Genomic DNA, 17,653 nt, shown 5'->3' on the forward strand with positions numbered 1-17,653 from the left:
AACTGCCAGTTCTAGCAGGTACCAGAGCCACTTATCAAAAGTGGAGTGGCTTATGTCAAGATCAAGGCTCTCTCTTCTCTACTAATGGACATGGCATGCTCTTACTTCATCTGGTTTAAATAGCAGGAATATGGTCTACTCTAAAATCAGGGCACTTGGTGTTTATGAATCACCACTGTTATTTAACATTTCCACTCAACCATTCTGGTGTGTTTGATTCAAGGTCAATGTTTCTGCATACATTACTGGCCTCAACTAGTACTAGAAACACTTTTTTCTTAAATAGCGCAGTACAGATGTGAATGCTACTGTACCTTAAATGTCTACTGTTACCTTTTCTTATGTTTACATTCACTAGAAGACTCGCAGCACACAGTAACATAGTAAATGAAAAAGTAGCTTACCCGGAGTGCTACTCTGTGCACCACCTGCTGAGGATCACTTTCCAAAATAACACTAAAAAAAGTGAAAAGGAAAAATAAAGTCAGGTCTTTTCTTTCTGACAGACAATTCACTTCAACATGTGGTTTCACTACACAAACAGAACAAATAGTAAATGTTATGTCACATTACCTCAAGCTGCAAAATAAGCTTGTGGTATTCAATGCATCTCTAAGAGACATGCTCAACTCTTCAGCTAAGACTACAGCACAATCCTTAATAAAAAAAACATAGGAAAAATATACAGTTTTCAATACATGTGAAATACAGCTGTGGGTACAAATAGTTACCTACACAGGAATTCTTCAAAGATAAGTTACTATAATGACAAATCACAACATTCGAGGTTCTCTTCTTTTAATTCATTTTTGCCTCCATTCTATCCCTATGGAAAGTTGTCATATCAACTAATCATGGATTCTTGGATGGTGCATGACATACCCTCTTAAAGACAGCATCACTAACTGATTTTCTTCAGTCTCTTGTGGTTTTCAAAAAGGCTAACACTAAATCAATTCACTTTACATTACCAAAGGTAGTACTGAAGCAACAAAATCTCCTTGGAAAGTTACTACCTTGCTAAGTACGCTTTTCTACAAGTGTATTTTCTTCTTCAGTGAGCATCACTCTAACAGTATAGCAAAACAACTGGGTAAAAGCCCATGCAGCACTGTACTGCTATTGAAGTTGACATGAAAAATCTTTCAGAACACGAAGAGCCTCATGCTATACATAGTTTACTACATACTAACGACTATACAAAAGTCTGTCATCCACAGAAACGCAAGACACAAGATATGCAAGTAAAACCTACCCTTTTACCTGGATAGATAAATGAACATACATACACACACTACATCATAGTAATGTCAATCTTGAAAAACAAAGTGGATATACATAACATTTCTGATAAAACCTTATCACCTGAAAGAAAAGTTGTGTAAAATCTTACTATAACCACAGATGTCCTCTTCCATGTTGCAATACTCATCCCATATGGATTTACTCCTCTTGCTCACCGAATGTCCAGACAGTACACAAGTTTTCAGTCACCGTATGGTGCATAGGACGTCTGATGTGGCTAGTGGAAAGTGGGCGATAAAAGTGACGTTTGCATGCACCAGCCTTCAGAACTGTAAGACCCAGTCGGAACCAGTCCTAGCAAGGGAAATGCCAGTCCTGTGCCATCCAGAAAGGGAAATGCAGCACAACAGGAAGGGAAGGAGGGTGGGAAGGAATATTGCAACATGGAAGAGAAGGACATCTATGGTTATAGTAAGACTTTACACAACTTTTCTATGTCCTTCTATTCACATGCTGCAGTACTCATCACATACAGGCGAGTGCCAAAACTCAGTGTGAAGGGAGTGGTGGTCTAGAGGCAGTCTCCAGGAATACATGAATGACAGCCCTGGCAAACCTTGCCCTGGCTCTGGAAATATGGTCCAACTTGCAATGTTTGCTGAAGATGTGCACTGAGGACCATGGGGCTGCTTCAAGAAGAGCAGAGGTATCCAAAGCCCTGAAGATGTCTCCTGAGGGGGCCATTACCCTGGTGGAATGCGCTTTAGCAGTACCTTGCGGAGATTTCCCATGGTACTTGTAGAAGGTGATATCCAGGTTGAAACTGTTTGGTTACTGCCTTCCCTGGGGTGGAAGGAAACAAACAGTTGATCAACTTGTCTGAAGGGCTTGGTTTTGTGCAGGTAAAAATCTGAGTTGTCTGTGTATGTGGGTTAGGAAAGAAAATAGGTAGGTGGAAGGCTTAAGTGAAAGGTCATTCACCACCTTGGGCATGAAGGACAGGTTAGTTTTAAGTGCAACCCTGTCAGTGTGGAATAACAGAAAAGGTGGAACATCCATGAGGGCTTGCAGCTCTGACATTCTTCTGGCTGAGGTCACTGCCATGAGTAGGACAGCTTTCCATGTACAGTGTTTTAGGGAAGCTTTATCCGTTGGCTCGAATGGAGGAAGCGTAAGCTTTTTCAAAACATAGCTGAGGTCCCATAGGGGTGGAGATGGTTTCCTGGGGGGGGGTCTCAGGTGTGGGACCCATCTGAAAGCTAGGGGGGAAGCAGAGGAAGACATGCCGAAATGGCAGACAAGTGAGCTTTAATGGATGAGTAGGGCCAACACTGTCTCCAGTAGTTCACACAGGTAAGACAGTACTACAGGGGTCTCGCTTGTAAGCAGGTCCAACTGTCAAACACCATATACAAAATCTCTTCCACCTTGATAGGCAAGATTTTCTTGTATTTGGTTTCCTAGCTTCCTGCAGGACAGTGAGCATATATCCTCATTGTAAAGGTGTCTGAAATGGCAAGATTTTCTTGTATTTGGTTTCCTAGCTTCCTGCAGGACAGTGAGCATATATCCTCATTGTAAAGGTGTCTGAAATGGATCAGAATGCTATCAGCCACAGTGTGAGATGCAGCAACTGCCACCATGGGTGTATTTGGGATCCCTTGTGCTGTGTGAGAAGGTCCACTCTGAGGGGTAACGTGTGGTGATTGCCCTTGATAGCTGTAAGCGCAGGAGCTGTCTTGACCAATAGTGAGTCACCAACAACATTTCTGGTCTGTCCTGCTGGATCTTCAGCAGGATCTTCTGTACAAGGGGAGAAATGCATAGAGAAACTCCCCTTCCAAGAGACTGAGACGGCATCTGTTGCAATCACCTGAGGGTGTGGGAGTCGGGTGTAGAGGCAAGGAAGTTGCCTGTTCACGGAGGAGGCAAACAGGTCTACTTGAGGTGTACCCCACTGCTGGACCAGGTCCAGGAAGACAACCTTGTGAAGCATCCATTCGTGGTTTGTTATAGATCTGCTGAGGGACTCTGCCTGGGAGTTCTGTTGTGAAGGAATGTAAACAGACTGCAGGGTAACTCCATGGGAGGTGGCCAGTTCTCACACCAGGAGAGTTAGTCAGCAAAGCAAGAAAGATTTGGTCACCCCTGTTTGAGATACCACAGCACTGTGCTGTTGTCTGTAAAGTTATTTAGTTGTCCTTGTAGATTGGAATGGAAGGCTCGCAGGGCCAGGAGTATTACCCTCATTTCTCGGATATCAATGTGTTCTTTTTGTGTGGCCCTGGCCAAAGCCACTGCTCTTTCAAATGGCCCAATGTTGCTCCCCAGCCCAAGTCTGTGTGCATGATCTGTTTAGGTTGAGGTGCTTGGGGGGGGGGTGGGACCTGGATTGAGGTTCCCTTGCTACAACCACCATTGGATTGCTAATTTGAGCAGGGCAGGAGGGGAACCCTGAACTCCCAAAGGTGGGAGTGCTGGGTCCAGACTGACCTTTGGTACCATTGCAACTTCCTCATATGGAGTCTTGCTAATGGTAACACGGGGAAAGTGGCTGCCATGTAGCCCAGGAGCCTGAGGTACTGCCTTGCAGTCAATTCTGTAGTCTGGAGGACCAGAAGTAGGTGTTTTAAACTTTCCACCTTTTGGGGGGTAGGCTTTCATGATGTCTACAGGAATCCTGCACCCCAAGAAGACATCTTGGGAAGGCTCCAGGTGAGATTTTGGGAAGCTGATCTGAAATTCCAGAGAATGTAAGAGAGCAATGGCAACTTGTTAAGTGTTTGGGGGGGGGGGCTGTTTGCAGTCTGCCTGAATAAGTAAGTCATCCAAGTAAGGGAATATCTGGATTCCTTTTATCCTGCAAAAGGCAATAACAGGGGCCAGACATTTGGTGAATACTCTGGGTGCAGTGGAAAGCCCAAAAGGCAAGGAGAGAATTGAAAGTGAGAAGGACCCAAAGAGAACCTCAGGTATTTCATGAAACTGGGCCTTATGGGGATGTGAAGGTAAGCATCCTTGACATCTAGGGTGGCCATGAACCCTTGGGGAAGGAGGAGTGAAAAAAAAGAGTTGGTAAGATCAAAATCCAGAAAGTATGAACCTGAAGGAAGAGGTCCAGAAAGTACAGTTGTGTACACTTACCATAAATGTAGATGTTAGAGTGTATTCACTGTTGCAGTCATTACATTTGGATAATCTGCTGGCAGGTTGCCCTCAGTCGGCCTGAATTCCAAAGTCTTGGGTCCTGCGTCAGTTGCGGTCTCCTCTTCCATGACGTCAGGGGTATAAAACAAGCAGCCGATGCCATTTTCTTTAGTATTTCTTGCCCCAGATGTCAGGTGCCCCCAAAAGGTAGCAAAAAAAAAAAATATATATATATATATATATATATATATATATATATATATATATATATATATATATATATAAATATATATATATATGTAAACTATATATACATGCAACAATACAAACTACCTTCATCTACAAGCAAATACACCACATAGGTTGTAGATGATAGTGAAGAAAAGAGAAACTCCAGAAGAAAAGGGGGATGGCGGGTGGGTAACCTGGACTGCAACAGTGAATACACTCAAACATCTACATTTATGGTAAGTGTACACAACTGTACTATGTTCTTCATGTTTCACTGTTGCAGTCATTACATTTGGGTAGAATCCCAAAGCTATGGATGGGAGGCTGGAGCTAAATAGCATTAGGAGTGGCTATAAGGCCCTGCAGAACTGCAGTGGCAAAGCCTGTCCTGGACTTGGAGTAGAGAGGCAAATGATATTGCTTTGTAAAAGTGTAAAACTCCAAGTAGCAGCCTCTAGAATGTCTTTGGGTGGTACTCCTCTGAGAAAGGCTGCTGATGTAGCTGCTCTGGTGGAATGAGACCTAATGCCCTTAGGCACAGGTTTGCCATGGTGTAAGTAGCAGAAACAAATGCAGTGGCTTACCCACTTTGAAATAGTCTGCTTTGAAATAGCCTTTCCTTCTGATCCTGCAGCATGTCACTAGTAACTGCTCAGTTTTTCTTAGAGCTTTAGTCCTGCTCAAGTAGAATCTTAGCTGTCTGTGTACGTCCAATGAATGCGGAATCCTCTCCCCCTTGTTCTGCAGATTCGGATAAAAAGTTGGCAGATGAATAGTTTAAGAGCCACACTGGAAACCACCTTAGGCATAAATGAAGGATTGGTCCTCAGACACCCTGTCTGGGTAAAATATGACAAAAGGCTCCACAGCCAAGAGGGCCTGTAGCTCTGAGACTGTTCTTGCTGAAGTAATTGCTAGGAGCAGAGCTGTTTTCCATAAGAACTTTAGATCTGCAGTAGCAGCTGGTTCAAAAGGAGGCAGGGTGAGCTTTTCCAACACATAATTGTCATCCCATGCAGGTATTGGTGATCTTCTGGGGGGGGGCTTTAAATTTTTGGCTCCACTAAGATACTGCTTTAGTAAAGGATGAGAAAAGATTGGTGGCTCTGTATTGTAATGAGCTGAAATGGCAGAGGCATGGATTTTTATTGATGAGAAAGATAGGCCTTTGTCAAGCATCTCAGTCAAGTATTGCAATATCTGAGGAATATTTGGTTCTGTTGCATCAGTTCCTTGTGCTTGAATCCAAGCACAGAATCTCTTCCATTTATCAGCATAAGATTTTCTAGTACTAGGCCTTCTGGCTTCCAAAATGACATCCATCACAGCTTTACTGAGAGATGTTGTTGGTGTAACTACATGATCAGCTATGCTGCCAGGTTCAGTGTTAGGATCAGATTGTTTTGCTGGGACAGTAATTGAGGTCTTTGAGGGAAGGTCCAAGCTGGGTATGGAGACAAGTTCCTTAGGATTGGGTACCAGTACTGGCGTGGCCAGTCCGGGGCAATTAGTATCATCTTTGGTTTCTCGTCTGACTTTTAGTAGGACCTAGGGAAGAAGAGGCAGAGGAGGAAAGGCATCCACTTTCCATGCTCGTCTGTGAGGAGTCTTTGTGCAGAATCTTTTCAATTGATAATTTTGAGGAGAGGCAAATAGATCTAGGTCTGCGCTCCCCCATTTCTTTGTTATCATGCCAAAGACTTGTGGATCTAGTTTCCACTCAAGAGGGTCCATAAGATTTCTGCTCAAGTCGTCTGCCAGAGTATTTTGTTTTCCTGGCAGGAACTGAGCTTGTAGATGTACTTGGTAAGTCAAAGCTGTGTCCCACAGTGCCATGGCTAGTCTGCAAAGAGGGTATGAATGCGTGCCCGCCTGCTTGTTTATATACCACATAACCGTGGTGTTGTCCATCTTTATCAGTTGTTGTCCTGGATGAAGCAAGTCCTTGAAGGCTTGAACAGCTAACATCTCTTTTTGGTTGACATGCAGATGGATTTGTTCTGGGGTCCATATGCCCTGAATTCATCTCCCCGCCAAGTGCCCCCCCCCCCCATGCATAATCTGATGCATCTGTTAAGGTTTGGCTGGCAGAGGACAGAGTGAATGTCCGTCCCATGTTTTGGTGACATGCCTTTGCCCACCATAGGAACTCCTGTTGTAGGCAGGGAATGACAGGAATCATTGTTTTCAGACTGTGACAATATTGACTCCATAAACTTTTTAGGTACCACTGAAGTTTCCTTATATGCAGTCTTGCATATGGATTCAGTAGAATGCAGGATGCCATGAACCCCAAAGCCTGCAGAATTTGTCTTGCAGATAACTGGGTTTTTGTTGCCATCAGTTTGAAGTAAGTAGTCAGTTGCCTTTGTCTGGCGTGAGGAAAGCCATCTGGGCAGTTGTATTCAAGCTTGCACCCAGGAATATCTTTTGAGAGGGTACCAGTTGTGATTTTTTTTTTTGTTTGTGTACCCTAGGCATGTTAGAAGCCTTTTCACAAATGCCAGGTGCTGAAGAATGTCCTTGTTCTCTGCTTGAATGAGACGGTCCAAGTAAGGATATATTTGTATACTTCTTTGTCTGCAAAAAGCAATTACTGGTGCCAGGCACTTTGTAAAGACCCTGGGCGCAGTAGACAAGCCAAAGGGCAGTGCAGAAAATTGGTAATGCATTAAGCCAGCCTTGAAACGGAGGTATCTTCTGCATGATTCCCTTATTGGGACATGCAGGTATGCCTCTTTTAGGTTTAATGTCACCAGCCAAGCATTCTTGCCCAACATGGGCAGAAGCTGCTGCAAAGTTAGTATTTTGAATTTTGGAATGCCCAGGAAGGTGTTCAAAATTGATAAATCCAGTATTGGCCTGGGCCTTGTCCTTTCTGGGTGCCAAGAACAGTTGAGTAAAAGCCTTGTCCTTTTTCCTGTTCTGGTACTGGCTGAATAGCCCCCATATCCATGAGAGATGTAACCTGTTTCTGTGCCTCTGCCCATTGAATTTTTGGCAGATCCGGCCAACCGTTTGCCATTGGCAGAGTATGGAAATGGAATCTGTATCCCTGTGATACTATGTTTAGCACCCACTTGTCCTGGGGTTATTAACTGCCAATTTTGAGCAAAAAGTGCTAACTTTCCCCCCTAAGGGTGCTGCCAAAAGGTAAGTGTTTGGTGATGGCAGAGGGAAGTCATCTGGACTGTTTTCTGTAGGGTTGTGCTTCATCTCCTCCAGATTTGGAGGTAGAAGCACCCCATTGCTTTGACCTGTAAGAATCGTGTGCCTGGTATCTAGAGCCTTTAGGGCATCTGGATTTGGCCCTTTGAGCTCCGTTGGACACAGGAAAGGACCAATTTTTTTGTAGGCCAGTGTCTACTGAATCTTGGTGGTTGCACTTGCAAGAAGTCTTTTACAGTTTGCATAGACTTGGCTTTGTCTTCCATTTTCTTTAAAACCTCTTCTGCCTTAATACCAAACAGTATCATGCTGTAAAGGTGCAGCCAGTAATTTAGCTTTAACATGATCAGGCAAATTTTTCTCTTTTAGCCAGGCAAGCCTCCTAATCACAGATCCAGCAACTGCAGCCCTGCAAGAGGCCTCTAAGGAATCAAAACCACATTGCAAAGTATGCTTTCCAACTTGTTCAGCTGCATGCAATAAGTCCTATAATTCTTTACTTTCTGCGCATTCAGAACATTATTTTCTGTTTCAGCAATCCCATAACATGCTGTTGATACTTGAGCATATGAAACTGTCAATTTAGGGCCCTAATTGCCAAGGTTGCAGATGTACAAACCTTCTTTCCCCATCTATCCAGTGACCTTGAGTCTGTCAGAGGGTGTAGGAGTTTTTGCTGTTGAGGCCTTAACTCCCTTTGGAACCTGTGAAATAGTTTCAGGGTCAGCAGCTGGGTTTCTAAATAAAAATGTGTGCGATTCTGGGACCCTGTAATATCTGTCTGGCTTGCTGGGAGCCGGAGGTAAGGAGTCAAGCTTGACTCAGAAAACACATCATCCACAATGTCCAAAACAGGTGGTATGGCTAAAGGCCTGTGCGGAGGGAGAAGGAAATCCCTGAGCCTCTTTTTTGATTCTGAAAAAGCTTGACTCTCCCAGTGAAAATACTCCCTTAAAGTATGCAAGGTTTCTCCAGATGAATAATCCTCAGGAGGTGATGCAGATGGGATAGATTCCTCTGCATCAGAATCCTCATAGGGAGGAATAGATAATTCCTGATTAGAAGAGGAATCAGAAGAAATAGAAACCTGATCTGAAGATTCATAATCAGGGTCTTGCCTAGGCCTCTTATCAGGAGGGGGTGGGAACCCCTGGTCAAGGTAATTTAAGTCTTCAGCCATTTTGATCATCTGTTTAGGCATAGAGGCCTGTGCACATGGCTCATGCGTCTTTTTTTAGCTTTAGAAGTTGCTTTTGTCTTTGGTTTTGCTGCTGTCGTCAGTTTTATATAAAAATGTTGAGGCCTGAATACACCCTCAGAAGCTGGTGTCTGCTCAGCGGCTCCGGACCCATCCAAGGGAGAGACATCCGTGGGTACAATACTGAGTATCTCGCGGCGTGCCAGACTCAGCATGGGTCTCAGTAGGGGCCTGCGATTCGAACGTAGCGGGCATCAGGGGCTGCGAAATCGCCTCACTGAGTACCGGCGACTGGCTTAGGAGAAGCTTCATCAGTTTTGGACCTCGACGGTCTGTCTGTACTTTTTTTTGCGTTGTGTACTCAGGTAGTCCGATTGCTATCAGACGACATTTCAGGGTAGTTAAATCGGTTTCCAAAATATTTTGAGGAAAAAATATACAGACGCTTAATAGTGTGTTGGTTAAATCTAGCACAAAACCGACAGCCAGGCACGTTGTGATCATGGCCTAGGCAAGGAATACAGTATAAATGGAAATCCTTATGAGGTATTTGCTTCCCACAAGTAATACAATTAACTTTTTCTGACATCGGTATGGAGCAAGAAAAAAGTTTCCCCAACGGGGTACTTGGCTTTAGTGAAGACTTCGGTTCTGAAACTCGAAAATTTCAGGAGTTGGACGACCAGCACTTGTGAACTGCTTCTGCTTCAGGCACCGCGCGGCAAGAAAGACTAAAGAAAATGGCGTCGGCTGCTTGTTTTATACGCCTGACGACCTGACGTCATGGAAGAGGAGACAGCAACCGACGCAGGACCCAAGACTTTGGAATTCAGGCCGACTGAGGGCAACCTGCCAGCAGATTACCCAAATGTAATGACTGCAACAGTGAAACACGAAGAACATATGGACTCCGATGACTGTCTTTTCTTGAGAGTAGGAAAATCCTGCTTCCTTTTGCAGCCATTGGTACTGTTACGATGGTGCCTTGAGCCATCAGGGTTTCTACCACTGGCTGCAACAAGTGGAGCTGCCGTTTTGGAGGGTGTGGGATACCCCTTCTCTTTGGGGGCATAAGCCAGGTCAAAAAATACCCATTTTGTACTATTCAAATAACCCATTTGTCTGAGATGATGATGTCCACACTTGAAGCAGTGAGAAATAAGCACCAAGAGAAGGAGAGGGTGGGGGTTTTAAGGTTGGCAGGTAGTCAGACACTACCTGCCCTGTCTCGAAAGGGTGGCCTCTGGCTAGAGGAGGAAGAAGCTCTTGTATGAGTGGGTAGCTTCCTGGTTATTTTTCTGGGCCTTGTGGGAGGCAGCTAGACAAGAGTGCTTTCTAATAAATTGTGTTTTTGCTGGAGAATTCCTCTGGAATTTAGGAATAGGAGAGACCAGCAGGTGTTTTAAATCCTGCATTTCTTTCCCCTTTTGTTTTAGTGACTTAAATAAATCTGCTACTTTTGTACCAAACACAGCTGTATTGTTCAGAGTGGCATCAACCAGCTTAGCTCAAGTCACCTGGTAGAGGTTGGAGGCATAGCTAGGAATAACTTTTCAAAGCAGATGGTGATGCTGCTGACCTGGCTGAGGCATCAGCAGCATAACAACTGCACTGTATAGAGTGCCTGGAAACCTGGGAGCTGAGAGCAACAAGGGACTACAGTGAAGGTTTGGCAGCAAAATCTGGTGAATCAGACAATTCCTTAAGAGACTTTCTCAAGAAGGGATGAGGCATATTTAGCCATGTTTGTCTGGTAGTTATTAGCCCTGAAGGCCAGAGTAGCAGAGGTGTAAATTTTCTTATCTAAATGTTCCATGGTTTTGTCTTTGCCAGCTGGGAGAATGGTGGTGGTAAGCAACAGTTAAAAGACCTTATCCATGGAAATACTGAAAGTACCCGGTAGCTGCCAGAAGAGAAGTAAGAGAATATGCAATTAGTAAGATTAACCACTCCATCACAGCTGTGAGATGTCAGTTAAAATTATTTTATTCAAATTAAAATTCTTGTTTCTAGTGTGAACATAAAATTATACTAGTAAACAATAAAACTCCAAAGAATTCTTCTTAAGATAAGCGCTTTCGGCTATGCCTTCTTCAGATCTTTATGTTCACACTAGAAACGAGGATTTTAATTTGAATAAAAATTTTTTAACCATCTCACAGCCATGGTGGAGTGGTTCGTCTTCTTACTTATTCAAGGAAATGTTGGAAGGGTCTGCTGGAGGACACAAACCTAGCAGTCTCGGGATTTTATAAAATCTATCAGGTCTGCGTGGAGCAGGGGTTTGAGTCCGGGTTCAAGGATGCTGAAGAGAAGGCATCCAAGAAAGCATGCTGAATTGCAGGAGCAGTAGGAGTTGGCAAATCCATCTGAATGAGGTTATAATACATTTTTTGAACCTCAGCCATTTCAGATGATTCCCACTTAAAATGTACTTTCATTTTGATAATAGTTTCCCCCAAAGCTCAAATCCTCAGCTGGAGAGTCAGGGTCAACAGATTCTTCTTCTGGGGAGCCGTATCCCAAGGGAGAAGGTAGCCGAGAGGATCAAGAGAGTAATCATTCAGATGAAATCAGAGAATTCTTCCTCTTCCCTCAGACAGGGGTCTGATGTTTGAGGCCTTGGACTCCGTATAGGAGGGGGGGGGATGGTGAAGTTCCAGAAGTGGTAGGCAGTAAGGCCATGAAAGTATTAAACAAGCTTTGGCTGAAAGCCTGCCTGTCAGGCATGCTTTCAGGAGTAGGTTAAATGCGTTTTCTTTTTTCCTTCCTTTTAACAGGCCTGGCAGACATCTGAAGAGAGGAAGGCTTGTAATTTGGCGACTGTAAGGAACTGGAGAGATCCGACTGACCTTCTGAAATCACTGGTCCCCCCCCCCCCCCCCCAGCTTCGGAAAAGCCTCTACGGATGTGCCCTCCATGCAGGATTGTGCAGCTTGCGTGCAGGTACCCGTTGTATCAGAGGCGGTGGAGCCCAAATCCTTAACCAGGCAGACATCAGCCACTGGCTGAGGGTTGGACGAAAGAGGCACAGCAGTAGTGGTAGTCCTGATAGTCTTTGCTTTCTTTTTCGGTGGTTGGGCAGGTATGTCAGCAGATCCCTCCATACCTAAGGCTAATTGTTTTAAATGCTGGTTTTCCAGAAGATTGAGTGCATACAGATGGCTGCACAAAGTTTTGGGAACAAATGCCTAGCAAACTGAGCAGGCCTTGTAGTCATGCAACAGACCTAAACAAAAAAAACAAAAAAAAAAAAAACAAAACAAAAAAAAAAAAAAACAAAAAAAAGACACTGGTCGTGGGCGTCCTTGTGGGGTATCTGACTGCAGCACTTATACTTGCCCTTTCTGGACGACACGAACAAGCATTAGAATAAAGAAAAATGACTGAAAAGGTTCCCCAACAGGGCACTTCTCTGACGGCTTCGAGATCAGATGGCCAGGCTGGCAGGAACACCTGACGTTCAACTGGCAGCTGAGATGTTCTGGAGGGCTGGTGCGTGCAGACGTCACTTTTATGGCTCACGTTCTGCTAGCCACGTCAGACGTCCCATGCATCATACAATAACTATCAAACTCATTCATCTTTTTTGATGGATAAGGTGGTAGCCAATGAAAGGGGAGGGGACGATAAATTGGAAGTAGAGGTTAGGGAGATTAGATGGCAACTTATGTTGAATGCCACTGTTTTACCAGGGCATAATGACAGTATTTCTTTGGCACCTATACTAAAACAAAGAGCTAGTAAAATTTAAGGTTAATAGTTGTTTGAACAACATATAAATTTTGAGTGCAACAAACATTTAATTCCGATGGAGGAAGCAAAATAAGAAGATTGGCGTTTTTTGTCCATGTTTTCTTGCCCCTGTTGATGTTTTTATATTAAAGTGAATTTCCTTTAAATATTTAAATATGTAAATAGAATTTTTAAATCTTATGTATAGCAGGATGTGATTGGTTGCTTAAATGTGCTTGATAGGGTATTTATATGTTGCTGAATAGTTCTTTCAAATGACTCTGATGAAGCCAGGTGTATGAGAAGGCACAAGCACTCAGTCATTTGAATTTAAGGTTATTAAACAGTGATTCTCTTTTATACATGGTTTGTGATGACTTTTTTATCTTGTGTTATTTACGTTATTTTGCTGGTTGGCAAGTTTGGTGACATTATTTAACCTGGAGATTTTGTTGTAACATATGAAAAGTTTTTTCAGGTCAGTTTTATTGAGGGTTGTTAGCACTGGGGATGCATAAAGTAATGTTGATAAGAGATGAGTCTGGCTATGGTGATTCAAGCTTCAGAGGTTAGGTACCTTTTGCTGTGGTAGAGGGTCCCTAGCTTTTTGTGGATTTTGGAGATGGTTAGAGAAATGTGTTTGCTGTATTTTAGTTGCTGGTCGATCGTAAGTCCTAGTAGTTTGGCATCTGGGACTGGGGAGATTAGGGCTTTGGTGGTTGAGAGAATGGAGAAGGTGAGGTCATTGGTCCTTGGTGGGAGGAAAAGCATAAATTGTGTTTTTTCGGGTTTAATATCAATTGGAATTTATTTAGCCAATGTTCTATCTCTGTGAAGAATTCTTGCATTTTTTGTTGGAGTTGTACATTTTGTGACGAGCAGATAAAGGTTGTGCCATCAGCGTATTGGAATATTTCAGCTTTTGTGCCTGTTGTGTGAAGTTGGTTCATAAAGACATTAAAAAGGAGGGGGGCCGAGAATTGACCCTTGAGGTACCTAAAGGGTGACGGAGTGGGGGGATAGGGAGTTAAGCCATTTGACAGACTAGAGACTAGAGACGGTTGCTTAGGTAACTGCTGAACCAGAGCAGGGTGGGGCTCTCGATGTTCAGAGAGGCAAGTTAAGAATTTATTGTGGGAGACTACATCAAATGCTTTTGATAAGTCAAGAAAGGTAGCAGAGACTAGTTTTCCTTGGCTTCTGTGTGAGTTCTGTGCGAGTTTATAGTGTTGAAGTTAATCAGGACAGGCTATGGGATGGGTGGAAGCCATGCTGAGTTTTGGACAGTAGGTTGTTGGAGAGGAGGTAGGCAAGGAGTTAGTGATGGATACACCTTTCTAGAATCTTAGACAGGGGAGACAGGATTGCAATGGGTCAGTAGGTGGAGGTCAGAAGAGGAAATGCCTTTGTATAGGGGAATGATAAATGAGTTTTTCTACAAAGATGGAACGGTGTGTTCAGTGAGGGATCTATTTACTAGTAAAGAAATGGGGTAAACCTATGGCCCTGGATGCTAGATGAAGATATCTGGCAGGGAGATCGTCTGCGGTGAGGCTGGTAGGTTTGGAGTTGAGTTTTTGAATGGTTGAAACTAGTACTGGTTTGACTGAAAAGTGGGTAGTGTTTGATTGGACTTTGGGGAGTTGTGTGGGGTTGGTGGGACCTGTGTCGTTTATGAGTTTAAGAATAGAGGAGGTAAAGTAGTTACTGAAACTGGTCTAGGTTTGGTGGGGGTGTGGTGTTTTTTCCGGGCTGTACGATTGTTGCTCACTGCTGCCCAGAATTTGTGGGTTATTACTGTGTTTGTTTTTCTGTTTGTTAAACTTAATTTTTTTTTTGCCTTGTTTCTAAGGTCGAGAAAGGCTTGTCTAGTTGTGGGTATTCTGTATTGGCGCCAGTTTTTCAAAGCTTTATCCCTGTCCTTAAGTAGGGGACATGTGGTTTTTCAGAAGCCAGGGGGTGGGGTTACTACGAATCCTAATGGTTCTGATTGGGGACTAGATGGTTGAGGATGTTTAGAAATGTCGTGTTAAAGTATTTGACTGCTTTGTCTAGAGGGAAGATTTTGATGGGAGACCAGTCGTAGTGTCTTAAGGCTTTTAAGAAATGATCTGTGTGGAAGTTTTTATGGGAACGTGTTTTTAGTAGAGAGGGGGAAACTGGTAGATTTGAGTTTGTGTCTAAGGATGAAGGTGGAACTGTGGTCACCAAGACAGTTGGGTAGTGTACCACACTGATGGGCAGTACTGGAGAGAATCCAGTCTTGTATGGATTCCCTTTTTGTGGATTTATCGATGCGTGTGGGTGACCATTAGTTTGGTGAAAATATATAGGTTAATTTGGTTGGTGGGTGTTGGAGTGTGGACAGAATTTCAGTCGATATTTACATCACTTAGTATTAATGCTTCTTGGGGGAGGGAGTGGGAAGTCCAGTGTAGTACCGACTTCTAGGGTAGGCAGGTTGTCACCTGGGAGTATATAGATACAGAGTAAGTTTAGTTGCTTGTGCTGGTTTAACAGGAGTTTAGCAAATAAGGTTTCTGCATTATTGAAGTTAGGATGTTCTTTTTGTAGGAGCTGGAGTTTTAAGTTAGTTTTGTAAAGTACGGTAATACCTCTGCCTCTCTTGTGCATTCTGCCTGCCATAAGAATGTTATATCTGGGTGAGGTTATGGAGTTCTTTGATATGAGGCTTAAGCCATGTTTCTGTAATGAGTATTATCTCAGGGTTATATAAAGAGATGGTAGAATGCAGTTCTATTTTGTTCATAACACTGCCAATATTCAGACAGAGTATTAGTAAGTGAGTGGGTTTATGCTTAAATGGTGGGTTGGGGTTGCAAGTGTTATCTGAGGTGGCTGCTGGGCCAGGGTTGGGGTGAATATCACCACCTAGTACTAACTGGGCTGCTATATTAGTAATAGTTTTGAGGTACAGCGTTATTAGGGTGTGGAATCTGAGACTTGGTTGTTTTCTGAATTGTGGAACCTTTTGCTCATGATTATAATTATGACAATTCCATGACACCATAAAGAAAATGTGTACACTCTAACAATGATCTTATCTAAAATGTACAGGCCAATGGCCTACCCTGTGGCAAAAGGTTTAAAGCCCTGACTGTGAACCAAATAATCCACGTTTGATTAGTAGCATTAGTGCAGGAGGCAATGGAACATGAATAATCAGAATGACAAGCTGCTGCCAGCTCCGCCATCCTGGTGGAAGGAAGCAGCTCTGGTTTGCTGCCTGGGTGACACAGAGGAAGCATCAGCTGTTGCATTTGTGGAGATACCATGACTGGGAATGGACCACTCCTGATGGCTAGATTTCAAGGAATTAGTATCGATGTTTGCATAGTGTGCTGTTATCAGCACCAGCAATTTACCCAGAATTGCCTCCTCCTACAGTTTATATGGGGTTACATGTACTGGAAGCATTTTAAGTACAGTTGAAAATTCATTATTATTAGCCCTGTTGCTCCTACTAGTGTTGGAAAGAATAGTAGTGTAAAATCTTACCATAACCATAGATGTCCATCTCTTCTATGTTGCAGCATTCTTTACAAGAGGAATCCTCCTCCAAGGGCAACCAGACATCTGGACAGTATACAAGAGCTTTTAAGTACTGCTAGTACACAAGATGTCGCACAAATGGCCTAGGAATATGTTGGTAATAAAATCAACGTCCACACATACAATCCTCAGAACTGAATGCCCCAAGAGGAATGTCAGTCTAACGGGGTGGGGGGTGGGGGACTTGAGACAGGGACAGAATACTGCGACATAGAAGAAAAGGAAATCTGTGGTTATGGTAAGATTTTGTGCAACTATTCTATGTTCTTCTATTTTAATGTTGCAGTATTCTTTACACAAGAGAGAGTAGCCAAAGCTTAGCAGGAAGCCTGGGAAAAGGAAGGACCAGAAGAGCTCTCTAGAAAGCCATGAAGAATGTCTCTAGCAAAACGAGATCTGGAGATACCTTAACCAAGCATTACAAATTGGATGGTGTGTTTGGCAAAAGTGGGATATCTACGTCACATATTAATTAGCTGGCAAATACTAATTGGCTTGTAGTGGTGTGGGTAGAGTGAATCCTGTAGCTTGTGTACAGTGAGCTTTGAAGGTGTTTTGTACTCTAAAGTTCAGATCACAATTGTGTTACTTCTTTGTTTTAGCTTAGTCAGGGTGAGCAGATAGCACGTCAGCAGAGGAGTATGGAAAGCTGACAAGGAGCCACCTGGCAGAGATGTGCCAGGCTAGGGGACTGCTGCATGGAAACATGACCAAGGCAGACCTGATTGCAGCGTTGGTTACAGCTACATCAGAAAAATGCAACCAGGAGGAGAATCAGACAGGCAGTGGCGACATAATTCCCTCGGAGAATGTGGACTTAAAAATCCAGCTGGAGATAAAGAGACTTGAGTTGGAGGCCAGGCGTGTGGAATTAGAAGCAAATGAGAGACTGATGTTTGCAGGCTGAGGAGAATGAGAATCTGTTACATCGGCAAGTTAAGGAACAAGAGAGGCAGAGGCAGCACGAGAAGGAGATGCTGACTCTTCGCCAGAGTCACGGAGGTAATGGGGAAGGGAGTAAATGGACCCCAGAAGCACAAAAGGTCAGTAAATTTCTTCCACAATTTAAAGAGGAGGATAATTTTGATAGTTTCACTCATATGTTTGAGAGGGTATGTAAACAGTATGAAGTTGACCAACTGTGGGTACGGTTCCTGACCCCCTTACTTCATGGTAAATCTGTAACTGTTCTGTCCAAAATGTCTGTCGTTGCACGTTTTGATTATACTGCTGTAAAAAAATAGTCTTTCAGAACTGTTTAAGCTATTTTATTTATTTATTTATTTTATTTATCATTTGTTGACCGGGAAAGTCCGACTAGGTTCCACAGAGCCTGTTTTCAGTGGAGGCCCGGGG

General features: G+C 43.5%; 1 protein-coding gene across 6 annotated transcripts in view; it reads right to left on the reverse strand.

Moving 5' to 3' along the window:
- The window catches only part of COPZ1 (COPI coat complex subunit zeta 1), a 682,287-nt gene that overhangs the window by 190,478 nt on the left and 474,156 nt on the right, over positions 1-17,653 (reverse strand). For all 6 annotated transcript variants that reach the window (XM_044083950.1, XM_044083951.1, XM_044083949.1 and 3 more), the window contains one exon: positions 405-456. In XM_044083950.1, coding sequence (XP_043939885.1) covers positions 405-456 — 52 coding nt within the window. The remainder of the gene's footprint in view (positions 1-404; positions 457-17,653) is intronic.

The sequence above is a fragment of the Protopterus annectens genome, chromosome 9.part0 (genome assembly GCF_019279795.1).
Source record: "Protopterus annectens isolate FY-2018-M chromosome 9.part0, PAN1.0, whole genome shotgun sequence".
NCBI lineage: Eukaryota > Metazoa > Chordata > Ceratodontiformes > Protopteridae > Protopterus > Protopterus annectens.